Source organism: Podarcis filfolensis (assembly GCF_964270895.1).
Source record: "Podarcis filfolensis genome assembly, chromosome: 8".
NCBI lineage: Eukaryota > Metazoa > Chordata > Lepidosauria > Squamata > Lacertidae > Podarcis > Podarcis filfolensis.
The window spans coordinates 40,888,650-40,915,656 of NC_139611.1; the positions used below are offsets into that span (position 1 = coordinate 40,888,650).

Consider the following 27,007-nt stretch of genomic DNA (forward strand, 5'->3'; position numbering starts at 1 on the left):
AAGGCCTTGGTCAGCATCTCTGAGGCCTCACAAGGCCTTGGACGTGACTTCTGGTTCTTCACGAGGCATTGGATGTTGCATTGAGGGCCGTGCAGTGTGGGCGCTGAGCACCCACAACAAATTTTTTGTGGGTGCTCAGGCCCCCAGGGCTCCCTATAAAACATCTCCTGATGTTTTACACCACAACTCCAATGAGCCCCAGCTGTACATAGTCTAAAACAGAGGTCAGCAAGGTTTACCTCGCCTGGGCCGGTTCACTCCAGCAGAGATCCCTCTGTGGGCCGGATCACGCGCCCACAATTTCTGCCGTCTGCGCAGACGCGATTTCCAGCGCCTGCGCATGTGCAGACTCGATTTCTGGCTCCGCAGAAGCGAGTCCCCATGTTGGGGACTCACCAAGTGGGTAGCTCGGTTCGGGGGCGGTTCATGGGCCAGTTAAACGGCCCCCGTGGGGGGCTTGTGGCCCATGAGCCTTAGGTTGCCGACCCCTGATCTAAAACATCTGGAGGGCACTTGATTGGGTAGTGTTGGATGTGGAGTTTTTAGAGGCCAGAAGTGAAAGAAGATTGAACAAATTCCTGGAGGTTAAAACCATCAGTGGCTACTAGCCATGATGGCAATGCTCTGCTCCGTGGTACGGTAAAGGTAAAGGGACCCCTGACCCTGTTAGGTCCAGTTGCAGGTGACTCTGGGGTTGCGGCTCTCATCTCGCTTTACTAGCCGAGGGAGCCGGCGTACAGCTTCCGGGTCATGTGGCCAGCATGAGTAAGCCGCTTCTGGCGAACCAGAGCAGCACATGGAAATGCTGTTTACCTTCCCGCCGGAGCGGTACCTAATTATCTACTTGCACTTTGTGCTTTCGAACTGCTAGGTTGGCAGGAGTAACGGGAGCTCACCCCGTCACGGGGATTCAAACTGCCAACCTTCTGATCGGCAAGCCCTAGGCTCTGTGGTTTAGACCACAGCGCCACCCATGTCCCTTGATACTCCCTGCAGCAGAGACCTCTTTTTTGCAACTCAATGTACATCAGAGGCATTGTTTAAATAACACCTCATAATAACTTCATAAAATGCAGGTATTCATACTACACTGGATTTTCTGCCCCTCCCAGCTCCAACTTGGTTCAGGATTCCACCAGCTCAGCTATCTTGTCCAGTTCTGATCTGTTTACAGCCACAATTAATTCTCTGGGTCAGACTATTGACAGCTGCTGTCACCTTTTTCATTTGCCATCAACCCAGGATTGGAAGAAAGCAAATGCAGGCTTGCCCTTTTAGATACTGGCAAAGTGTGCCAGGTCTTTAGCTGGCTTATTACTGAGGCTGGCTGTGTGGCACACTTGGGATCCAAAAGAATCAGCATCGTCAACAGGTAAATGAAGCTTTTGTGGGTGAGAGGTGCAGGCAGAAGGTCAGACATGGAAATGCTTAATTGTCTGCATACATTCATTGTTGTTTCACACTCCCCCTTTCTCAATCCTTTAAATCTCATTCCTTGTGCCGGGGAGCAGAAGTGCAGAGAAAGCTGTTGCAATCATGTCCTGCTTGCGGGCTCCCCAGAGGCATCTGTTTGATCACGATGAGAAAAGGAAGCTGGACTAGATGGGCCTTTGGCCTGATCCAGCAGAACTATTCTCAAGTTCTAGCTTTTGTTCTGAGGGCTGCTGCTGTGACCTGCAAGCTGTGATAATTCCAAAGTCACAAGCCATAATCCATCACTGAACAAAACACTTTCAGTTTCCTCCTTTGCTTTTTAATGATTTTTAAAAAACCAGGAACTTACAATTAAAGGAGAGGCTGTCACATATCTAAAATGCTAAAAAGAAAGTTCAACTCCCCAGCTTCTCAAATCTGTAAGATTTCTCCAAATATTGAAACTCCGATCGATGAATTTCTTTTTCTAAAAGCTTTCACTGTTTAAAACAAAAATGAGGCAAATCTTTTGGACATGGACCGCAAATTCAGTCTTTAATGTTGTCCTGCTTGGCATTATTCCCACAGTAAGTTGACTTAAAACCTGCTTGTTGTATTTCCTCCTTTCCTTTCCTCCACCAGCAGCACAATTTATAATTGTTTAGTACACAGTTAAATTGCTGGAAGTTAGTTTCTTTGCATTTATAAGTTTGCATATGCTTGAACTAAGATTTTGCAAATGGGCTAGAATACAGCCCCTTTTTTTCTCTGGGGCTGAGAGTGAGCTTAAATGGAAGGGTTGGATGTGTAGGGGGTTTTTTTGGTGTTTTGTTTGCAATAAAAACTGGTTGGTTAAAAATAAATAAATCATATGCCTCTCCGAACAATAGAGTTTTCAAAAGATGTCTAAAAGAATTCAGGGATGACTCCTACCAGAACTCTACAGGCAAGGAGTTCCATAGGGCAGGACCTGCCACACTAAAGGCTCGGTCCCCATTAAAGGCTGTCCTGTCCGAGCCTCAGGGACTTGGCAATGCTAGAAGTTCCCCATCAGAAAACTCAGTGATGAAGATGGAGCAGAAGGAATCAGGTGGTCGTTAAGAGACTTTGGGCCCAAGTTGTTTAGAACTTTGCGAAGTAACACAAGAACCATTACCTTGGGCCGATAGCAAATTGGCAGCCAGCAAAGTTCTCTCAGCAAAGGAATAATGTGTTGCCAGGAACCTGCTCCTGCGAGCAGCTCTGGCCGCCACGTTCTGCACTAGCTGGAGCTTCTGGACCAGACCATCTACAGTGTGCTGGTATTTCTAGACAGAGGGAAGGTGTTTCAAAGACAGCCCTCCTCCACCTGGTGTCCTCCAGATTTCTTGGAATACTTCCTGTATTGGGAAGTTTTTAATGTTTGACATCTTACTACATTTTTATATTCTGGTGGAAGCTACCCAGAGCAGCTGGGGAAACCCAGCCAGATGGGCAGGGCATAAATAATAAAATACAGTCATACCTCAGGTTACAGACGCTTCAGGTTGCACATTTTTGGGTTACTTCTAGGTTTCAGCACTCGCGCATGTGCAGAACCACTAAATCACACTTTGCACATGCGCAGAAGTGCTGAATCGCAACCCGTGCGTGCGCAGACACGGCACTGCGGGTTGTGAATGCTGCGGGTTGCAAACGTGCCTCCCACACGGATCACGTTTGCAACCCGAGCATCCACTGTAATAAAAATACTAATACTAATTATCTCACATCTGCACCTCTCATGCTGGCTGGGACTGGTGGACCTTGTAACCTGAAACACCTGGGAGGCACAAGGCACAACAGTTCTGAGAGCTGTTCACTTCAAACCCATCTTGCTTTGGAGCATTCACTTTTTTCTGAGACAGGGTGGGGTATGTAGGAGGGATGTCAGGTTCCTATCCCTCCCTCCCATCCTCCCTTCTTTCCTTCGCATAAACCAGGGGTCAGCAACCTTTTTCAGCTGTGGGCCTGTCCACCGTCCCTCAGACCATGTGGTGGGCCGGACTATATTTTCTTTTTTTGGGGGGGTGAACGAATTCCTATGCCCCATAAATAACCCAGAGATGCATTTTAAATAAAAGGACACATTCTACTCATGTAAAAACACACTGATTCCTGGACCGTCCACGTGCTATTGAGAAGGCTATTGGGCCTTAGCTTGCCTACCCCTGGCCTAAACAAAAAAACACTCCTTTTACATTTGTGAATGGGAGGAGATCCTTATAGTGGAGTGAGGAGACAGGCAGGCAAGCAATGCAGACAGGCTGCTTGCTTTGGAGCTTAGTATGAGAGGAAATGGCAATATAGCTGTACTTCTCCACCCACCATCACCACCTTACAAATTTGTCATGTACAGACTGAATGTTGGGATGCTGCTAATACCTGGCATTTAGATTGCTCTTGTGAATATCAGAAGCATTTCCCACACATTATCTGGCTGTAATCTTCAGAGCAGACCTGTTGCATACCTCAGGCCACCTGGTGGGTGAGATTCAGATTGACTGAACGCAGCCTCAACAGCCGCTGCTCCTTGTGTGCTCTTCTCTTTGAATGGGGGCTTGCAGGGCTTTGGCCCAAAAGCACTTGCTCGCCTGACATACTAGCAACATGATGTGATGACAGTGCCACATCAAAAGAATAAGGAGCTGGCATTGTTCCAGCCATGTGGAGTCAGCTGCAGAGGACTTGTTGAAAAGCCAGAGGAGCAAAGAAGTGGTGACAGTCCCAGTCACTTTCCATTTGCTCTTCTTTCTCACCCCGCCCCTTTCGCCTGGTGAATGTGTCTTCATTCTGGGAGAATGTGCACAGGTATTTCAGGGTTTAGGGGGTGGGGAGCCCAGTGGGTTGGAGCCTATTGCTTAAGTGAACAGACACACTACAATTTTGCAAAAAAAATCCCCTTTTCTGGCTGAAACTCTGATCCCTGCCTCCAACCTCCTCTCTCTTCCTCTTTTAGCGTTACAGTGGATTGATTTTAATTTTTTTTTGTCCAGAAACAACACACACTGCAGTTTACCCCCTTCTGCTTGTTGTGTTTTCTGGTGAAAAGAGGCAGTTCTGGCAGCTGGCTGGTTGGAACGGGAAAAGGGAGACGGACCCAAAAAACCCATCTTCTTCGGTGCATTTAGAGTTGTGCAATCTTATGTTGGAGGAGCTGATGGGGAAGGTGGGAGGGGGTGGTGGAGGAAAAAGGGAGGGAGGGAGGGGGAAATCTGACATGTTCTCTTTTCAAGTGATTACAGTTTGTTTTCTTAAGTGGTTGCATTAGTGGAAATTGGGCTGAGGGGAGGGAAAGTCTGGCTCTGCAAAGCTTTAGTAAAGAACCATTGCTAGGAGCCCCTGGGAAAAAAGGGGCAGCTTTTCTTAGGTCATGTCCTTGTGTGTACCTTTTTAATTTTTAAGGGGGTGTTTGAACACCATGTGGCACCTGCTGTTCACATGCATTGCATGCTGGTGGTCTGCTTGGCAGGAGTGGTTTGATAGTAGAGCTCGGCCCAGGGGCTTTGGCCTTTGAAAGGACAAGCAAGGGCACTGTAGTCATGTCTGTTGCTCTCCCTTTCGAGAGACGTCTTACTGGAAGGCTAATTTCCTCCCCTCTCTGTTTTGAAAAGTGATCTCCTCCCCACCCTGCCACTTGCCTTTGGTTCACTTTCACCTTCATTGTGGGTTTCCAAAGTGATTTGTTCGTAGAAAGGCGAGCCGAGCCCATGAAGCAAAACAGCACAAGCTGCAAAACCTCCCTCTGCGTATGTGTGTGTACATTTTTGTTAGCCTGAGGGCTGCATACACCCTTGGCCAACCCTGCAGGGTGTTTGTGCATGCTGCATGCCAGCAGTGGATGTGGTCACCCTACACTCTTGCAGGAAGAGACACATGAGACATGTGGCAGAACACACACACACACACCAGCTCCTCAAACCTTATGCCCATGGACTGATTGGAAATGAAGTATAATGTTTACCCCAAAGCATTTGCATGTGGAAACAGTATTGAGATCAGGATTGCATATAACCACCCCAATACCATCATGAGCGCAAATAATTGTAAATGAGCAATAAAAAGGACCTTTGGAGGTGGTGCAAAGTTTATGGGCCAGTTAGACAAAGTTGGCTATTTATTGAGCATTCGTTCTGATTTGTTTGCATGGAAGTTATGTGACATCAAGCCATTGTCACCCCACACTTTTCAGGGTAATTTCCGTAACATAAAAAGTCCAACTTTAATTGTGCTGCCTGAATATGCCAGTGTGTGATTGAATCTCACAGTCTGAAAGTACCCCCAGACTGGGGCAACTCCTCCTGGGAGGGGATGGAAAAAACTTATATATAGCAAGGCTGATCCCTGCAGCTGAGCCATGTCTGGGTGGCGATGTCCTCACATCTGTTTGCTGCACCCAAAATGTGAAAAACAGGCAAGGCAGCTACCTTAAAAATGAATGCGTCTTTTCAGCAGTTCCTCATAGCTACTGTCTTCAGTGGGGTGGAACCAGAGGGGTGTGGAATTGACAGTCTGCCCAGAAGTGGGCATAGTTTGGATCTTTGCCCACTTGCCTCCCAAACTGTCCTCTGGATGCACTCTTATTTCGGCTGCCTCCTTGAACATGCCTCCTTTCTTCTCTCTCGCGCTCTCACCACCCCAATTCTTGGTTTTGTTTTGTTTTGTTTTTCAACAAGGAAATGCATATTAACCAGTGCAGGGAACATTTCAGCCCCCATGAATGTTTTATCTCTGACTGCTATATTTAAGTAAAGCAAACAAGAAAACCATAGCAGGGACAGTTGAAACCAGCAGCTCCAGAATTAGAATGCATTAAGGAGTGTGACCCCATCTGCACTGGTCATTTGAAGCAGTATCATCCCATTTTAAACAGCCATAGCTTCTCCCCCAAAGAATCCTGGGAACTGTAGTTTGTTGAGGGTGCTGAGAGTTGTTAGGAGACCCCTGTTCCCCTCACAGAGCTACATTCTCTCCTCCTGCGGTTTCCAGCAAATGGTATTCACAAGCATACTGACTCCGACTGTGGAGGTGGAACACAACCATTGGGGTTAGCAATTCATTGTCTTACATTCCCTGAATTTGTCTAATCCTCCATTAATGCCATTCCTGTTTGTGCCCTTCACTAGCTCTTGTGGAAGCAAATTCCACAGTTTAAATATGTGTTGCATGAAGAAGTACTTTCTTTTATCTGTCCTTAATCTTCTAACACTCAGCTTCATTAGATAGCCCTGAGTTTATTTTTATTTCATTTATTAAATTTCTGTCTTGCCCTTCATCTGTAGATCTCAGGACGATTCACAACATGGTTCTAGTATTATGAGAGAGGAATAAAAACCTTTCTCTCCATTTTCTCTGCACCAGGCACAATTTTATACACTTCTACCATGTCACCTCTCAGTTGCCTTTTCTCTAAACTAAAAAGCCCCAAATGCTTTAACCTTGTTCTACCATATCCGTTTTGGAGGCGAGGTATCTGTGGTGCTTTCTCCTTCAGGCACCAAAATACCTTGATTGGCCTTTGGGTATTGTGTGCCTCAGTTGATGGAACCGGCGGGTGAGGCTGCATTTGCTGCTCCACATAGCGGAATCTCAACAAAACATCATGCCACAGTATCCCATTTACTGTCTAAAAGTGTCATAGGCTAGAAAAAGTTGCATCACATTACAAGAACTCTGGTTCATCCAGCGAAGCAAATTGGCCGTAGACTCAGGATAGACAAAATAAAGCTTTTATTTTTCACAAACACATAATTAGCTCAACTGCCACAGGAAGTGGTGCTGGCCGCTGGCTTCAATACTTTTTAAAGGGGGGTTAGACAAATTGACGGATACACAAATCTATCATTATATGTGCTAATCGTGTAGCCACAGAAACAAGAGCAGGACTGGAAGTCTGTGGCCCTTTGGGTGTTGCTAGACTACAAGACCTGCCATCTCTGACTATTAGCCATGCTGGCTGGGGCAGATGGTAGTCAGTACCATTGGGAGGGCCACAGGTTCCCTATACTTGGACCCATTTCAGCCCTGGAGAAAGGATAGGGAACCTGGGGCCAGGGGCGGAGGAAGGGGGTGCTGTTGGGGGCGGGTCACCCCGGGTGTCATCACTGAGGGGGTGACATTTGGCATGCCCCCCACGACTCCCAAGCCATTGGGGGAAGGAATGGAGCTGTGCCACCTTGCCGCCTGTCTTCCCCCCTTCCCCCTTCATTTTGAAGCTCGGGGGAGGCTTGGGAGTTGCAGGCGGGCCATGTGCTGTTGTCCCCCGCTCCCAGGCTGCTTCTTGTGGGGGGGGGAGAGCCTCCCCCAAGCTGTCAAAAGTACGAGATGGTGCCTGATCCAGCATGACTAGCCATGTTCTTCTGTGTGGGTCTTGTTTGATCACATCTGTGTTGTTCCACTTCTCTTGGGTGAAGCTGGCCAACTCCGGAGAGTGCTTTGACCCTAGATAGCTCTCGCCTCTGTGGGCTTGGCTTCTGCTCAGATTTCTTAACCATCTTTCCTTTCACTCGGAGCCATCCAGAGGGAAACATCTGTGGCCTCTCTGTTCTCTGCCAGCCCTGCTGGGTGGTTCAGCAACAGATGATCAATGTCTGACCCAGGAAAATGACAGCTTGTTTGGGCAGCTTGGCAGAATTCAGACCTTACCCGTGAGCTTGCCTCCTGTGAACCTGTGGAGAGGGATGGAAAGACATAAAAGAAAAGAACCTGGAAAAATCCAAGCAAGCATTTGTTATGCTTTTAGGAATCTCCCTCTTTCCTTGCTATATTCCCCCCATTTGTGCTTATTGTGGCTGAAGCCCAAACAACCAGTTTATTCATCCTGTTCTGCCTGCGTGACGTTTACGCAGTGGTTAGATGATGCCTGGTCTTTGTTGAGCATTTGTTCAGATTTGTTTATATGAAGGTTGTATATGGCAATAAGCATTCATCCTGATTTGTGTATGGGGTGTTCCTGTTAGTCATTCCTTGACCCCACAGTTTTCAGTGCATTTTCACATCATTTCCCAAACTGCAATAAGACCATTTTGCAGCCAGGGTGAGCTGTTTCAAGTGACTTTCTTGCACCAAAGACCTTAGGGATGTATTCATGACATGGCTAACGTAAGTCCATTAATCTTGGTGGGTCTACTCTGAGTAAAATGTAGAGAAAACACCTTTCATTCACTTTTAATTGTGCTGATTGCCTCCTTCTCTGCAAGCCCTTTTGGGGGTTAAGATCAGTGGAAGGAGCCTTCTTGACTGTTTGGCCCCCCTCAGAAGTTGGGGGAGTGGGTAGCCCGGGCCACGGCAAGGGCGTTGTCTTTGACAGCCCCTAAATTGTAGAATTTCCACCCCGCAGAGGTGTGTATGGCGCCTTCACTATACAGCTTTCCACAAATTATGAAAACACACCTCTTTACCATGGCCTGTGGCATCTGAGATGTATATATTTTAAGGACACAGCCTATTCCTGTGGATGTGATTCATTTTTAAAAACTGTTGTTGTTGTTATATGTATTTATACTCCACCTTTTTCCTTGAAGGCGGCTTACAAATAAAAACAGGAACTGCTAAAAACAGAAAAATCAATCATTAAAATGCAATTAGACATTGATAGGATTAAAACTCTATTGAATTTATAACCATTGTAACCCACCACGAGACCTGCTGGAGATGGGTAGGTAATAAATATAATAATATTAATATTAACAACAACAACAACAACAAGCAGTAGCTTCCTGTAATTGCATGTCCATCTGGTAAGCAATGTAACATGTAGCATATGTTATCCACCTGCCACAAGAGATGTGTTCAGAAGCAGCCAAACCTGTGCTAATTCTGTCTCTGTCTCTCTTTCCCCTCTTCTCCAGCATGCCTGTTCCGGTTCAACAGCCTCTCCCTAGTGTACCTTCTCTACCTCCTGCTTTTGCCATGGTTCCTGGGCCCTACGGAATATACCATGAAAGGTAAGTGTTTTTCCACAGTTTTTTTTTTCCTGTGGAAGAATGGAGGATCTTCCATTCCCAACATGGGGCTCTTCCACACTCCCCCTGTCCTTTGCGTAGAAAGTACAGGTCCAATCAGTTTTCCCCTTGTCCCATGCATTCTAGGCACAGGTCCAAGCAGCTTTGCCTTTGCCCCACTGCTTTCTCTCAGAAAACCCACTCTTTAGTGCTAATTTGGAACAAACGACACTTTGAACCTTGTCTCGCAGACTCTAGTCTGACACTCTAATCGCTACACCACCTTGGCTGGGACCAAAGCTTGTGGTCTGCCACTGAGCTGTGGCCCTTCATCACATCTTGAAGCTGCAAATGCCATAAATTAATTCGACCATTTTTTAAGAAAGGGCCTTCAGGCAGGAGTCTTTGCCATTCTAGCTACTTGGAGATGCCAGGGATTGAACCTGGGTCTCTGTGCATGCAGAACATGTGCTCTGCCCTTCACCACATCTTGTAGAGGCAATTTCCTTAAATGAATTAAGCAGTTTAGCAATGAGGTGCATGGATCCAAACATGGATTTCCAAACAGTCGCACCTATGACTGTGGATCCCCTGGCTTTGCGTTTCCAATCTGGCTCAGCTCAGCTTGGCCTGTTCTCAGTTGGTCTCCTCACTAGATGCTGCAGCAGATAAAAGTGTAGGAGAAGCTGCTGGACAGCCTTGGGGGGGGGGGGAGAGGCACAAGATTCCCCCGCCTAGCTTCAGCCTCCTGCCGTCCCTCTGTTGCTGGTGACAGGACCTGGTAGGGTTAATCTCCCTAGTTTCAGTGTCCATCCTTCACCTCCCCTCTCCCCAAAGGGGAAGGCTTTGCTTTCCTCCCTGAGAAGGGGCTCTGAGCGTCTGTACCCTTCGGCTGTGTGCTCAGCTGCTCCCCAGCCAGCCCCTGGCTGTGCGCCACAGCCATCTCCGGTCTCTGATAGGCAATCTAATAAACCCTTCCTGTTTGGAAGGATAGGGCTGTTTTGCCCTGCCCTGCCTGGTGACTGCTTTTGCTGGGAGCAGGAGCAGTCTGACCACCCAGCTGACGTACGGCAGGACACACACGCTCCTTTGAACCTGGAAGACAGTCACGCTCCTTATCTGAAGCAAGTGGGGGGAATTTGGGGCAAGTTCTGCCCAAATGTCAGACTGTGAACACATGTACATTTAAAGCACCCCTCCCCGAGAATCTTGGGAACTGTAGTTTGTCCAAGGCACTGGGAAATGTAGCTCTGCAAGGGGTAAACTACGGTTCTCAGGATTCTTGGGGGGGGGAGTCAGGTTCTTTAAATGTATGCTGTGGACTATCCCCCCACCTCCCTGGGCCCTTCCTGTTTAAAAAATGAATAATAGAAGGCAACCGCGGAGTGAAAGCAGGGAAGAGAACAGTCACCAGCAACTTCACAAAACAAATGGAAAACTAACCGGCTTGGCACCCAGGCAGACAAAGGCTCAGAGAGAGGTCACGGGGCAAGATTTAACATGGCCAACACACTGGATTATCTTGGGTGTTAATCTGGAGGTGTTTGCTCTCTGTTCATCACAGTCAACACCTAGGCCATGCTGTGGTCTCGAGGTTGGAGGAGATGGCCTTGGAGTCCTCTAATGCCGTCCTGGAACGAAAAGGATAATTGCTTATGTCTGACAATATCAATTTGTGCTTCTTGCAGACATGTGGCAGACTTGTCCCCTGGGTCTGCTTAACTGCTTTTATTTGTTTTTATTTATTTAAAAGCATTTATAAACTGCTTAATATTTCAAAGATACCTAGGTGTCTACAGTCTAAAAAGGAAATAATTTATCATGCAAACAGTAAAACAAGAACTCAGCCTAAAACAGTGAAACAGCAGTATAAAAATAAATAAAAATGTATTGAAGTAAATATAACAGAAATTTAGAGGAGTAAAAGGACATAAATACAGTATCTAAAGTTTTGCATCAGGCAAAGCCTGGGCATGGTTTGAAAAGAACACTTTGGTGCCAGGGGCTCCTACATAGTCTGTGTGTGTGTGTGTGTGTGTGTGTGCGCGCACACACACACACACACACACAAACACGTTGATCAAAGCTGTAGAAATCCTGCTGAATGCTTGAGATCTGGGAGTTTTTTCTGTTTGCACCAAGGTCCCACGTGTTACAGTAAGAGAGTCCACTCCCCCTTGAGCTCAAAAGAGCCCTCCAGATTTCTTTGGATTACAACTCCCATCTACCACAGCTAGCATTCAAATTGCCCTCAGACATCTATTTTGGCCCTTTCAGTTGGGATTAAAATGTTCTCTGCAACCAAGGAGCAGTGAAAGGAATCTACCAGTTTCATTTTGTATCCTTTTAAATTTTGCCTTCACCTCCCCTTCCTTCCTGAAATAAATTCAGCGTTACTTCTTAACATCAGCAGTACAGATTGTGCCTGGGAAGTTAACCAACTTTGTTCTTTGTTCATAACTGGTGGGGCTATTTTACTAAGAGGTTTCTACTATCCTTGTGAATGATTTCTTTTGCTGGCTGCCTAGGAAGTGCTAAATTGTAGCAATCTGATAAAGCTGCCCTTTATAAAGGTTTGAATATCTTTGACACTCCCTCCAAAAAACAATCTCCATCACACACCCACACACCGCATCAAACTAGGTTTGCAAATAAGTTCACAAAAGTTACTAGTCCACATGACTACATTGCCTATCTGTGGTGTCTTAAGGAAAAAAACAAAGGCAACTAGGTAATGGATGTTTACAGTTCTACCCATGATACAGACAGGAGGGCAGAGAGGCTTCAGTGGCTTCAGTCACAGTGCCTGGATTCAGACGTAACACTAAACCATGGCTTGAGCACTACGAGAATGAACATGGCCTTCCTCCTTGGGCCTGCCTGCTCCCCCTCCTCCTTGCATGCCCTAGACTGTTTAATATTTAACTATGGTTCTTGAAAGCAAGTAGTTTTATAAACTGAGGTTTGAAGTTGGCTTGTTTCCAAGAACTGTGGTTAAGTTTCACAGGCTTAGGCTTGGGATGAGACACTAAACCGCAATTAATCTAAAATGGAAATGACAGCTTCCAAGCTCCTCATTGTGGCTGAGCTGGGGGTGGGCACAAGCCTGGAGAGGGGAGGCTAGACGCATAACAATAAAACTATGGTGAACTTTGCCCAGTGTGTCTGCAGATATACTGAGATGTGGCAGCACATCCGGTACTGCACATCCTGGTGTCCTGTCTTTTTTTGCCTGTTTTGTGACAATTTCAGCATCAAGCCTCCTTCCAACTGCTTTCTCCCTCTCTCTGCCACTGGTAAAGTATATTTAGGAACAAGTGGTGGTGTGTGTGTGAATAGTGCTAAAGAGGGCATCTTTGAGTCTCCTTCCTTTTGTGGTCTCCCCTCTCCCCAGTCCAGGCAGGTTGGTGGTTGTCTTGTCCTGCTGCTGCTCCCTGGTGTGTGAGGCCAGTGTTTAAAATTATAACCTGGTTTTTGTTCTATTCATAGCTGTTGGGCTGTGAAATGATTAACCAAGAGACCTCAAAATGAAGCTGGACTTCTGTACCTGGAAAGGGGAAGGGGCGTATGCAGGGCGGGAAAAGTTCAAGACCCTGAATATCCTGCTGTGTATATTGCAGATTTCACAAATTATGACAGGCATGGAATATAAATCAAATAAAACAACAAAGTTTGCAAACTAGGTGCACATTTTCCACACGAAAGAGAGAAAGTCGCAAAGAGAATGGGAGAAAGTTAGTTTGCCCCACTTTAATGTTTTAGGGCAGGGTACTAAGTCTAGCCAAAACAATCTCTGTGAATTTTGGGGGCACCAAGGACCCTCCTATCTTGTTACGCACACAAGAGATTCTGTCTATCTGCTGCGCTCTGCTATGGAGTGTTGATTTCTTTGCTAGTGCCAATGTCTAAGCTTTGCTGCATCAGCCCTGCTGGTGATGAGGCTGTTCCTAGCAAATAAATTTGGTGGCAGAGAAGTTCCCTTAGCCTAGATCTTGAGTGCTGTATTTGTTTGATGTTATGGGGCTGAAAGTACTGTACTTTGGGGGGTGGGGTGCAAAGCTGTGCTGTTGGCCAAAGAATGACACTAAATACATTACCGTCCAGAAGCACTGGGAAGAAATTCTCATCCAAGCAGGCTTAAGGTAGCAGGGGAGATAAACTGTCTATGGCGTAGTTCTTAATCCCCAGCAATGTATGGCTGGTGGGTGTTCTGGTCTCTGGACTTTATTACTGTACTTGAAGTGATGCCTCTTGCAAGCGGTCAGAAATCTTATTCTTCATTAAGGGTTTGTACAAATTCAGTTGATACAATGTGTTTGGATCTCCTGGGTATCTTGCATTTTGTATCAGGTGAAGGTGGACTGATGGCTTGACTCAATATAAGCCAGTGTTATACATGGAAGAATTAAAGTACAGTGGTACCTTGGGTTACAGACGCTTCAGGTTACAGACTCCGCTAACCCAGAAATATTACCTCTGGTTAAGAACTTTGCTTCAGGATGAGAACAGAAATCGCGTGGTGGTGCAGCAGCAGCAGCGTGAGGTCCCATTAGCTAAAGTGGTCTTCAGGTTAAGAACAGTTTCAGGTTAAGAACGGACCTCCGGAACGAATTAAGTTCTTAACCCAAGGTACCACTGTATGAGTTTCATAGCCTTAGAAGGAAGGGGAATACCATTAGGGCGTCAAGGCCAGTTCTCCACTGAGGGTGGAATCCTTCACACATCGGTCCCTTTTTCTATTCTGCTCCTTCCTCTCCAATGGCCCTACGTTGTGCCTCTTGCCTCTCCGACATTGAACAGATCCATAACTGGAACCACCACTAATGGCTCTACCTGTTTAAATATTTCATGGATTTCATGCCATCTGAGCCTCCCTCCCTTGAAAGAGCTAGAAAGCAAACTTACGGTAAAAAAGAAGGAATGAAAGTGAAGATTTTTTGGAAGGGCTGCTCCCCTCCTCTCGGGCAGCTGCCAGTGGTCCCCTCTAGGGATACTCTGAATGGCTGAAGGAGAGTCTTCTCTCTCTCTCTTTTTTCCAGTCTGGAGAGGAAAATGTGAGCTCTCCTCTCCCCACCCCCTTGCGCCTTCCCCCGCCTCCCCGCCCCATCCCCTGCCGGCAGCGTCCTTAGATTTATGAGGCGTATGCAAGGAGCACAGGGGGCTTAGCAGCATCTGGTGGAAGATCTGACTCTGGCCATTCCTTGCAAGAGATCTTGTTGGAATTTTCCAGCTGTGGGCCGCAAGGTGAGCAGCCAGCAACCCAGAGGGGTCCTGGCCAGAGCTGCAAGGAGCTGCATCGTTGTACAGCAAATGCCCTCCTCCTTCTCTTGGGATGGCCGCGGTGGGGTGGACCCTGCAGGCTTAACTCCTGGCTCCGTGTAGGCCAAGTCTCCATGATTCAGGGTCCTCCAAGCCTATTATGACCCTATCCAGGATCTCAACAAACCCTCTGCACTCCTGGGCAGTCATTGAAAACAGTAGGCAGTAGGCTTATTAAGACCCTGGAGGGCTGCCATACATGGTTGGTGGGCTGTGCTGAGCCTGGAAGGTCATGAGGTGTACAGGCCTGGCTGAGGCCAGTGGGACAGATTAAAGGAGGAGAACCTGGCCTCAGAGGAAAAACAAGAGTTTTGTGGCATCTTCAAGACTAACAGATTTATTGTGGCATAAGCTTTCAGGGAGTAAAGCAGTTGTGGGAAACTCCATCTTCCATCAGCTCCAGGCCAGGGATGATGAGAGAGTTGTGGTCCAGGAACCTCAGGAGGGGCAAACGTTCCTCAGGCTTGGAGCAGAGCCTCCTCCTTCTTTTTTTGACAGATGCATAGTGTTATCCTCAATGGGCAAACACATGACCATAGAAATCTGCCTGATAATGTACACCCATTGCTTCTGAGCACTTTTAAATAGCTCTCGCTTTCTGCTTTGTCCTGCAGGTCACACAGGGCGTCTCCTCCGTGCCCTTTTGGGAACCAGCATCCTTTTCCTCCTTGCCCATTTGGTTTTCCAGATATGCCTGTACACCATCCCCACGTTGGACCAGCTACTGGGGCACAATTGTGAGTACCTTGTTCCATCTGCTTCTCTTGGGATGTTGCCATTGAGAAAGACATAGACTGCTTCCAGCTGACCTGTTTACTGAGCATTCATCCCGATCTGTTTGCACAAAGCTGGTGGTTAAGCTGTATGATGTTGGCTGTTTATGGAACATTCATTCTGATTTGTATGTGGGGACGTTCTATGGTTTCACGTCAGGCAATTGTTATCCCACACTTTCTAGTGCACTTTCCTTACCACAAAAGTCCATTTTTTTTTGGCAGGGGTATGCGAGTTTGTTGTGCAAGCCTGAATCTACTTTAATTGCACAATGTGAATTTGCCAGTATGCAAATTGAATCCTTCCTGCAAAATAGCAGAATTCTGGAAGCAGCTTTAGAGCAGAAGTAAATGTTACAAGAGAAGTGCAAGTTTGGGAACTGTGTAATGGTGATGCTGTGGGCTGGGGGGGAGGTGCATTTGCCAGGAGTGAATTAATGGGCACGAGTCACCACAGGTCTTTTTTTTTTTTTAATCCTCTCTTCCAATTGAGCTCCAAAACTGGACCGGGTGTGTGTGGGGGGGATATTTAAGGGAGAATATGCAGGCATGCTAAGAGTTTTTAAGCATCTTCCTAGCCCCCAGACTTGGCTGTCCCTCCCTTACAAGTACCTGCTGCATTCTTGTTGTGGCCAGGCATTTGCTGTGATAATATTAACTCCTGCTCTTAAAAGATCATGGTAGAGCAAATTTCATGCTTTTGCATCCCAAATATACGTGGATTTTGCTTTGCAGCAGATTAGAAGAACTCTGTTCCTCTGCTTTTCATTTGCACATTCTATTTGTACCTGGCTGTGCAACAATTCCCCTTATTGTTTTTCTGCTTTCTTTGTTTGCTGTTATCTAAAACTTGTTTTGTAATTTCCCTGTGCCTGAATCTTTTCAGACATAGCGGTAATGCTGTATGCTGTTGTTTCTTTGTTAAAATCAATACATATATTTTTTTTGTAAAGAACTTTGTTCCCATCACAGCCCTCCAGCCTCTCAAGGAAAAATGCCACCCTGCTGCCTGGCTCCAAATGCTTTGACTGGTGGTGACACTTTGGTTTATGAAGCTATTTACAAGTGGTTGTAAAAGAGGAGACCCAGGAAGACTGGGCCTGACCCTGAGCATGGCTGGAATGCGAGGCCTGTGATCCCCTGGCCCTTCTGTTTTTCTTGACATCTTTCTCTGCCAACTGCATGCAGAGTCTGCTGGGGTATGCGTGCCGGGCTGGGGGGATTAGGTGGGGCTGTCTGGCAAGCAGCGTGTTCTCTCTCTCTCTCTTTCTGCACAATGGAATCGGAGGCATCAAGGAATGTTCCCTGTATGGAAATCCAGCCTGGACAGCTTCTCCTCTCCTTCTCTGGATGGAACAACTTCGCCTGTCAGAACTTAATTTGTCACTTGTGGTGCTCAGGAAATGGAACTTCTCTCCCAACAGAAAGTTTTGAAATTGATGGCCTGTTGTGGTTGGGGTTTTTTGAGAACTCCAATTTTGAGATGAAACATGATGGCTTTTCAAGGTTGATCACAGCTGTTCATTGGTCCCAGAAACATCTCAATACACTCTGTTCTGCTCTCTTCATTTCTGCTGAGATTCTTAAACAGGACAAGTTTTTTCATCTTCTCTGCCTCCTCCGCATCAGGCCTATAAAATAAGTGGCTGCACACAAGCTGAGCCCATTCCCCCAGCCCCAGAATAGTGCTGCTACTTTCCTGTTCTCTGCTTTTCACCTTCTCATAGCAGTTCCTTTGGAAGAGCTGTCTCCAAGCTTTCGTAACCCTGGGCTTAGTCTGCTGGTGCTGACTCCCTTTCCTGGCAGGCTTCCCTTCTGGATTTCCCCATCCTGATAAAATGAAAAGCTTAGGTGGTTTCCCCCACAAATAGAACAAGGGGGCTGGGGAAAGGGTGTAGAAAGAGCCCAGGCTGTGTTTGCTGCCTTCCAGACCCTGAACTTGCATGCATTCACAGGTTGCAGAGCTGAGCTTCCTTACAACCTTCACAGGTAGCTCAGGTGGTTGGAGTGCTGTGGTGATAACACCAAGGTTGCAGGTTCATTCACCGTATGGAGCAGCTGCATATTCCTGCATTGCAGGGGGTTAAACTAGGAGATCCTCAGGGTCCCTTCCAACTCTACAGTTTTGTGATACTGTATTTTTAGAAGGTGGCTCCATTTAAAATGACGGCACTTTGCTTGTGAGCTACAGAAGCATGCTTAGCTTCGAAGTGATGTTCAAACATCTCATCCTTGAACTTCTTTGTTTTGATTCTTAAAACATTTAGCAGAAGAGGAAGAAATAGAATGGAAAGACAGAGAAAACAGTTTCATTTCTGAAGGAATATAACCAAGGCACACTGGATCATGTTTGTGCGGAAGGAAATCTAGGAAAAGGGAAAACTAGATTACAAGCCACATCTCTGCATACATCTGATAAGTCACTTCTCCAAAGACCTGAAATATCCGTTGATTATACTCTCAAGCATTTCATTATTTATTTATTTATACCCCGTCCATCTGGCTGTGTTTCCCCAGCTACTCTGGGTGGCTTCCAACTAGCAGCCTCATATTCGGTGGTGCTTAGGGAATCTCAGAAACTGGAAAAACAGCACAGTTTTAAGATCAGTGGTGAAAAAACTGCAGTTTTGAAAGGGTTGGTCTGCCATCTTGGTTCAGTATGGTGTCCCATTGTATGCAAACGTAGATGGAAACCTGCTTCTTGATCTCAATAACCTTTGTGCAAATTTTAGTTATGATATTCTAATAAGTGTCCAAATGCATAGCAAGCCAACAGCTTTTCCAAAATATATAGTAGAGTCTGAGCTGGTCAGCTCATATGCAGTATATGACAACTTTGTGCAATCCATGGGTGGTGTTCCACACTAGTACTTCTCACAGCAGACCCGCAGTAGATAGGATACAACCCTCTGGTCCATGGGGTCATGAAGAGTTGGACATGACTAAACGACTAAACAACAACAACAACAAACCACCTTTCCAAAAACAAACAAATCAGGAAATGGATTACTGATTTTAGTAGTCAGTAATATTCCCTTAATTTGGAAGAGGAGGTCTATGCATCCTATTATTTCACAGATCTTGAGGAACCATTCATCCTGTTTATTCCAGCAGCTATGCATGCAAATGAATGCTTTAAAAACAAATCAGGCCATCAGATATATAATACCTCAGTTTTATATTTTTATTGCCTTTCAATCTCAGCCAGCAAACCACCGTATAAAGAGATAATTTTAAATGGAAACCTTGAAATCTGTTTTTCAAATCAAAATGTCATATTCTAGCAAAACACCCTCTCACAGCTCTCCAAACCTTGTCAGGACTAATCCAGCCCTCACCAACCTGGGGTCCTCCCTCCAGGTATTTTGGACTACAGCTCACAACAACTCCAGCCAACTTAGAACCAGCAGATAATCTGAAAGCTGCATTCTGCTTTGCATACCAAAGTATGCAAATGAAACGGACAGAACTTTAAAAAGATGTAGGCGTCACTTTAGGATGATTGGGCAGGGCCCCACTGGCATCCTTATTTATAATTTTAATCAGATTCCAATGCTTGTTATCCCATTAAGTTGTTATGTACCGTACCAGCTAACATCCTTCGCAGATTTTCCCTCCCTTATCAGTTGTGATAATTCAAGCAGTCCTGCTGGCCTGAGAGTCGTGTTCGGAAGAATTTCTGTATTATCTTGCTTTGTTTACGCAAACATGGTTTAGAGGTGGTACTCCTTGTAAGAGTGAAGCAACATCCAATGTATCTTTCAGCCCTCTGTGAACTTCACCCACCAGAGATGGTCTTTTACGTGCCATTGCTTGTTTCTGGCATCTCAAAGGAAGTTAGGAGCTTCTGATCTTTCAGCTCATTCCAACCCCTGATTCACCTCTTGAACATGGAGACAAGCCGGCAATTGATTTCAGTTCAGGAGTGGCCATCTCAGCCCGTGAAGATAGAAATAGAATCCTCAAATTATTTTAATTATTGGCTGGCACCTGCTTGCACATGGGGCTGCCCTTGAAGATGACTCAGAAACAAGCAATTGGTCCAAAGCGCGGCAGACATATTTCTGGCTGAGATTTTGTTTAGATCTCGTATAGCCCCTGTTTTGAAGCAGCTGTACTAGTTGCTTGTTCTTTTGGGGGGGACTCATGAAAGGTGCTCATGCTAGTGTTGAAATCCCTAAATGACATAGGCCCCAAATATCTGAAACACCACCACCTTCGCTGCAGATCATCTCAGATGCTAAGATCAACGAAGGAGGTCCCTTCTTGGTAGTTTCTTCACTGTCAGCAGCTTGGGAGTGGTGGTAGCCTGGGAGAGGGTCTTCTCTGTGGCAGCCCCTATAGAGGGTGCATCTGACATCTTCATTGTACAGCTTTTGGCAGATGCTGAAGATGTACCTCTTTGCCGTGGCCTTTGACGCTTGAAGTGCATATTTTTAGGACCCACCTTATTTTGGGTCGTTGTAAGTTGTTTTAAACTCTTTTGAATGTTGTGCTTTAATTGTTGTAACCTGCCTTGTGACCTTTGGGTGAAGTACAAGATGATGATGATGATGATGATGATGATGATGATGGCAGCTAATGGACTCTATTTTCCCTCTCCTTTCAGGCAGCACATGGGAAACTCTTGCACAGCACATTGGAGTCACCAGGTAAGGGTATAGAGGAGAAAGGTGAGGGCAAATCCTTTTAGAGCTGCATCCCTTGGGCCATCCATTGCAGCATGCCCATTGGGAAGATTTGTAGGCAGAGAGACTGAGCGTGGAACTGAACTGAAACCCTGTGTTTTTAGGCAGCTGGGAAGTCATGGGCAAGAGGGCATGGAAGCTGAATGTTCTGTTCTAGCCCAGAGGTAGCCAATGTGGCGCCCTCCATATGTTGCTGGACTGCAGCTCCCATCATGCCTCACTACCGGTCATGCTGGCTGGGGCTGGTGGGAGTTGCACAACATCTGGAGGGCCACGGGTTCCCCATCTCTGCTTTTGGGGCTTGGAAAGCAGGTGCTGCTGCCAGCTTTCGGGCAAGCCTTGTTTGCTTTTGCACCAGGTATTGCTAGCCGGTGCCACAGACCAAAGCCTGGCCCAGCTGTGGCATATAATGCAGCCTCAGCACTTTCAGGATTTACCACTCCTCTTTTAACTTCCAGGCTGGACTTGAACGATATCCCCAACTCGGTGCGCTTGGTGGCCCCTGACTTTGGGATTCTGCTGGTCTCTGCCATCTGCCTTGGTGTTTGCAGCCGCCTGGAGCCAGCAAGTCACCCATCAGAATCCTGCCCTGAACAGGTGAGAGAGAGAGAGAAAGAGAGAGGCTTCTAACCGTTGCAGGAGGTGTCTCATCATACCTATTGCAGCACAACACGTTGCAGTAGGGCAGACACAAATGTGGAGAGTGTCCTGTTTGTGTTTCCCATCAGGGCAACTGGTTGGCCACTGTGAGAACAGGATGCTGAGCTAGGTGGGTCTTTGGCCTGATCCAGCACTCAGGCTCTTCCAGGTTTTCCTTTCAGTTTTCTAAGGGCTCATCCACACTTCCGCGTGCACTGTGCCTAGGAAGCACGGGTCCGAGCTGTTTTCCCCTTGCTCCACACATTTCCAAGGGAGAAAACTGCTGTTTAGCCATAGATCAGAACAGATGGCAGTCTGGGAAAAACCCAAATTGCCGTTTGCTTTGATTGAGCGCTAAAGAGCGGCTTTCCCTGGGGAAGCAGTGAGACGAGAGGAAGTGTGGATAAGTCCTAAGTGTGCTTTTGCTCTTCTGTCTGCTTCTCCTTTCCCTGCTTTGGGGTAGCAGGACCACCCCAAAACATTTTGCTAATGGAGGTGAAGGACGAGATGGTGCTGCCACCCTCCACATTGGCTGATGGGGAGGAGGACAGGCTGTGTGGCAAACACTGCCCCCCAGCGCCTTGCCTTCACTGGCTACCTCGCTCTCCCTAATGGTAGGACCAGCTCCCGGTGGGATACAGTGCTCATTTTCTTTCTCCACATTCAGTCTTGCTAGGTTTTACTCAGAGTAGACCCAATGAATTTAATGAACCCAACCTACTCTTGTTCATTGCTTTCAACAAGCCTTCTGTAAGTGAAACTTAATTGAACGCCACTCTTGTGTTCCAATGATTCTGTGACTAGATAGACCTCTTGGCTCTTCCTTGTGTTCTCATTAGCATCATCCTGCTCTTGCCAGGATTCTTCACGCCTCCTCTCCCCCCCCCCCCCCGCCATTAGCTCCGGAGGAGTGCAAGAGGGGGAGAGAGAGACTGACTTTCCTGGCACCTCAAACTGTGACTCACCCACCTCGAGGGCAGGTTTCCCACATCTGCCCCAGTGGATGAGCGACTTTTGCCGTTCCCAAGTTGCCATAGAGACTCCCTAACAAAACACCGGGACTCAACAGAGGCCTTTCTATGCAGGGCTGCTGTGAAATCTCCGAGGATAAGATTCAGCAGTGTGGGGGGTGGGCAGCAAGTTGCCACCTGCCTGCTGGCACTTATTGCTGCTTGGCGCCCAATTAGTGCAGGGCCAGGCTCAGGAGTGTCCCCATGCCCTGCCCAGGGCTGAGACAGGCATGGCAAGGAAAGGGTGCACGTGTGTGTCTTTTTGTGTCAAAATCTGATGGGCAGTAGAGCTGGAAAAGAGAAATCAGTGATGTAAAGTTTCCCCAGTGATTGTTAAGTGAAAGGCATCTCCCCACTTTTTTTTTTTGTGTGCTGATGGAAGGGTCTCTCCAGAGAAGGGACTCACATCAGGAAAGTGGGGGAAAGATGGGGCTAAGCAAAATTGGGAAAGCGATAAAACTGCAAGCACATTTGCAAAGCTAAGTAGGGTTCGGTATGGTTTCACACTGGATGGGGGACCACACGCTGAGATGCAGGAGGTCAGTGGCTCTCAGGGTCCTTTCCAACGCTACGATTCTATGATTCTAAGAGCTCTTCGCGTGAATGGGAGAGTAGAAGAATGGGTGCAAAACAGGAGTGGGGTGCCTTTTTTCAACCCTAGAGCTGCACTCCTTTATGGGCAACTTTCTGGGATTAGAGGCAAACAGTGGGTGAAGCAATGGACATAAAGGTATCCTTTGTACAGTAGGCCCTCTTTGGGGTCTGTTTGGAGTAGCAACCATCATTATAGGAGTTCAGGGACATATTCCAGCCAGGCAAAATCACTCAGTGAGGAGTGTGACCTGGGGAAAGGAGGCGTGACTGGAAAGAGGCGGGGCATGGCAAGATCCTGGAGGACCAGGAAGGGAGTCTTGGAGGGCTCCATATGGTCCCTGGGCTTGAGTTTCACCCACCCCTGGTGTAAAGGAAGACGAGGCAGGAAGTGGAATTGGGAGACTTGAGAGAGAGAATTGGAAAGGGAGGGTGCCTCCACACAGCACTTTTTCATGGACTTAGCACTGCTCACGCTTCCAAATTTTTAATAGCATCCACATTATGTAACCCTCATCAAAATGCCATGCCATATCCCTAACCCCCATCCAGATTTTCCATTTCTGTGTTAGCTCATTTTTTGTTATACTTACTGGGTTTTTCACAGAAATGGAAAATCCAGATTAAAAGGGAAGATAATATGAGGTGGCGTTTTGATGGGGACGATGCAGTGTGGATGCTGCTTAAAGCACTTTGTGGGTGGCGCCAAGTCCCCAATAAGCTGCCACGTGGAGGTGCCTGTAATGTCGCTTGCCTCAAAATGGCAAGGGGAAATACGACCATCCATTCCTCCTCCTCCTGTCCCCAGCATGAAGTTGACACATTGAATGCAAAGTAGGACTCCTGTGTTTAAAACATTTTAATGTATTTGTTTGTGGAAGTTTACGGACCTCTCTGGTACCAGTGTACAATATGTTTAAAGACACATTATACAAAAATCTCGCTCTATCTATCTATAAAATAAAAACCAAACCTTTCCAGATCAGAAAAATTGAATACCAGGCTGCATTGCTATTCCCCAAAGGCTTGCCTTGAAATAAACTTTTTAAATATCTGCAAACTGTTGGTGAGGACAGAGGTGCATGGCGTTCTCTGGTCCACGGGGTCACGAAGAGTCGGACGCGACTAAACGACTAAACAACAACAACAACAAACTGTTGGTGCATGTCACACATCTATATTGATTTCATCTTCCTTTTTTATTTTTATTTATGGCATTTATATTCCACTTCTCCTCCAAGGAGCTCAAGATGGTGTACATGGTTCTCTTCCTCCCCCTTTAATCCTCTCAACAACCCTGTGAGGTAGGCTAGGCTGAGAGACTGTGACTGGCCAAGGTCACCCAGTGACTTCCATGGCTGAGCAGGGATTTGAACCCTGGTCTCCTAAGGTCCCGGTCCAACACACTTGCCACTACACCACATTGGCTCTCTCCAGAGTGTCGGTGCCACTAAACATTCTCTATGTAGTAACTGTCAAGCAGACCTTTGGAATACCTGGCACCACCAGGAGGACCTCTGGAATGAGAGAGCGCCCTTAGCACCACCAGAGCAGGGTGTTTTTTATTAAGCCAAGACAAGCAAACAGAGTGGTGGTTTGGGAGAGGGAAAAGGGCTGGGCTATTGTTTTCAGCAAGTTCCTCTTTTTCTTGGCCAAGGAATACATGAAGGTAATTAACACACAGGAGTCTGCTCTGAGCATGTGCAGAGAGCATTCCCTCCACTATCTCGCACACACTTGGGTTTGGAGAAGGCACAGCTTTCAGCCAGTCTTGGCTTCTAACCTTTTGCACCCATTAGGAACAGTCTTGGGGTCCCAGGCTGGGCCCCTCACTGGCTTCCCCTTGCCATGGGGCTCATTGCTTCCTGTTATGGGGAGGGCATTCTCCTTCCCCCTTCCTATCGCTCCTCCTTTTCCCTCTCTGCCTCTCCCTGCTCCTAGCTTTAGCAAATGCCGAGCTAAAGCTGGAAACTCTGAGGTCAGGCTGCCTTGTGCAGGGCCCTTTCCGCTGGACTCTCCAAGGGGGAGGGGGAATTCTCTGCTTTGTACATTTTCGGCGCAATTGATCTGGGCCGGACTTGGAGCCCGTGGCCGAAGTGCGTCCAGCAACGGAGGAGGTGGGGCCAAATACCTTTTCTGTGAAAGCCACATTAGGCTGGAAAATCGCTCGGGCGTCGTCAGGAACCCAGGCTGGGCAGCCAAGAAAAACAGGCCTTTTACGGAATGCGCTTTCCAAAGCGGCTAATGAAACAAACAAGGCCAGGTGGTGGGTCAGGGGGCAGGCGGCAGGCTTGGTGGGTGGGGGGGAAGCCTGGCTCCAGCAGAGAGCTCTGGATGCTCTGCATGTCTCTGGGGAGCTGCTTGGGCCGCCAAAGGCATCCACAGCACGGCTGGGAGGGACGCACAAACACCATTGCCCCGTCGTCACAAGGCTCATGAAACTGGGAGACGGGTCAACTGCTGCCGGCCCCCAGTGGCTTTACTTGTTGGTTTACAAACAGATAGATCACACCTTTCTGTCCATGGTTCTCAAGGCAACTTGTAGCAAAAGTTTAAAAATAGCCAGTCAGTTTAAAGTAGCAACAGCATAAGAATAGCCAACTGGGGTGGGGTACACACCAAACAAGCACAGCCCCAAATGACTAAAATGCAATCCTATTCGTTTGTTTGTTTTTGTTTCCGGATTTATGGATCACTTCCAATGAAGCAATTTAACCATTAAAAAATATTATGTAACAGCAATTAAGATAATTTCATATCCAAAACAAGTCTGTGCGTAATCTGTCTGTTTGACGGTGGAACGGACTCCCTTGGAAGGTGGTGGAGGCTCATTTCCTGGAGGTTTTTAAACAGAGATTGGATGGCCACCTGTTAAGGATTCTTTAGCTGGGATTCCTGCTAGATGACCCTTAGGGTCCCTTCCAGCTCTTCAGTTCTATGATTCTTTGTGGAAGGAAGGATCACTGAATTTGGCGGGTCTTCCTTCTGGGTAGACCTGCACATGGTTGTGCTGCCACCCAGTTAAATTTAGCAGAGGGGATTTCTTAAGAAGCCACGCTCTGGCTGCTGATCAGAAGGCAAGGAGGGAAGCAGGCTTACCGACCACTCGAGGGAGCACCTTCCACATTCCTGCGGCCTCTCCATCCAGTCCCTGGTGGCTGCTGCGGGTGTTACCGTTATTACAGGGAGATCAAGTGTCGTTTTGTCCCGATCTTGTTCTCAGGGGGATGTAAGCGATCCCTCTAAGCAGGTTTGTTTTCCCTGGCAAGGCTGTGCTAGGCAGAGATGGGTTGGGGTATCTAATTCCCAGGCCTCAGCTATGCTTCAGTTGCCTCTACAACCATTGCTCAGTGTGGGGCTGGTCCTGTTTCCACACTCTGCCCTTGCACCCTTCCAAGAAATTGCTTTTCTGTTTTAGAGAGATCCATGGCTCTGCATGGCAGGATACATTACTGGTGTAATATTTTGACATATAATCTCATGAACATAAACAGGCCTGTATATAAGACTGTCCTGTTAAAAGCCTGAGGAGAGCCCTGCTGGATCAGACCCAACCTAGTCTAGTACCCTGCTCCCACAGTTTCTAACCAGTTGCCTTTGGGAACCCCACAATCAGCACCTGAGTGGAAGAGCACTCTCTCTCTCTCCCCACTTGTGATAGCCAGCAAGTTGCATTCCGAGACATATACCGCCTCTGACAAATCATGCAGTTACCGTATTTTTCGCTCTATAAGACGCACCAGACCACAAGATGCACCTAGTTTTTGGAGGAGGAAAACAAGAAAAAAAATATTATGAATCTCAGAAGCCAGAACAGCAAGAGGGATCGCTGCACAGTGAAAGCAGCGATCCCTCTTGCTGTTCTGGCTTCTGGGATAGCTGCGCAGCCTGCATTCGCTCCATAAGACGCACACACGTTTCCCCTTACTTTTTAGGAGGGAGAAAGTGAGTCTTATAGAGCAAAAAATACGGTACATTTTATTTCAGAGTGCATTCTCTCCCCACCTCACCTCAAAAAAGCCCACAAGTGTGTGCTCAGTTGATTTTGTGCCTCTGCCGTTGCATTGTGCAGAGACAAAAGCTGGCCTTCTGTTGATGCTGTTGCTGAATTCTAAGCAGAGTTTTGCGTGTGTGTTCTAAATACCAAGTTATCTGCAGCTCTGGCCCTACTCCATAAAGATCAAGGGTTTAATTTCTCAGTGACTCAGTGAGCTTGTCCATCAGTAATGGTTCCCACGCTGCAGCTTTCTGGGTGTGGGTGTTTGTTTCCTCTTCCGGAATTCCACTACTGTACATTTTGCTGCTACTAGTAAGCAACTTAGGGGCCTTTCCAGACTGGTGGGATATTTTGCCAGTGCATTCTGCAACATGTCACATGCCGGCACAATAATAATGCAGTTGTGGTGGATTTATACCAGACCATCCACACATCATTCCACTTTATTAGTTCTGTGATGCTTCCCCCATGTTACCATATTGTTGCTATGTGGAGGGACGCTCCGGAGCTATAGCGTAACAAAAGCAGGACAAACAATAAACAAACCCCAGAACATCTGCAGTATGAAAAGTTATAGGATTTCAGCAGTAAGTTACGGGGTATTCCTGCCCTGAAA

The 27,007-nt window shown here is 47.1% G+C and overlaps 1 protein-coding gene across 9 annotated transcripts in view; it reads left to right on the forward strand.

The window, feature by feature from the left end:
* PIEZO1 (piezo type mechanosensitive ion channel component 1 (Er blood group)) overlaps nucleotides 1-27,007 on the forward strand; it is a 110,865-nt gene that overhangs the window by 38,647 nt on the left and 45,211 nt on the right. For all 9 annotated transcript variants that reach the window (XM_083626184.1, XM_083626183.1, XM_083626186.1 and 6 more), the window contains exons 2-5: nucleotides 9,282-9,377; nucleotides 15,308-15,430; nucleotides 20,076-20,118; nucleotides 20,613-20,751. In XM_083626184.1, the coding sequence (XP_083482310.1) occupies nucleotides 9,282-9,377; nucleotides 15,308-15,430; nucleotides 20,076-20,118; nucleotides 20,613-20,751 (401 nt within the window). The remainder of the gene's footprint in view (nucleotides 1-9,281; nucleotides 9,378-15,307; nucleotides 15,431-20,075; nucleotides 20,119-20,612; nucleotides 20,752-27,007) is intronic.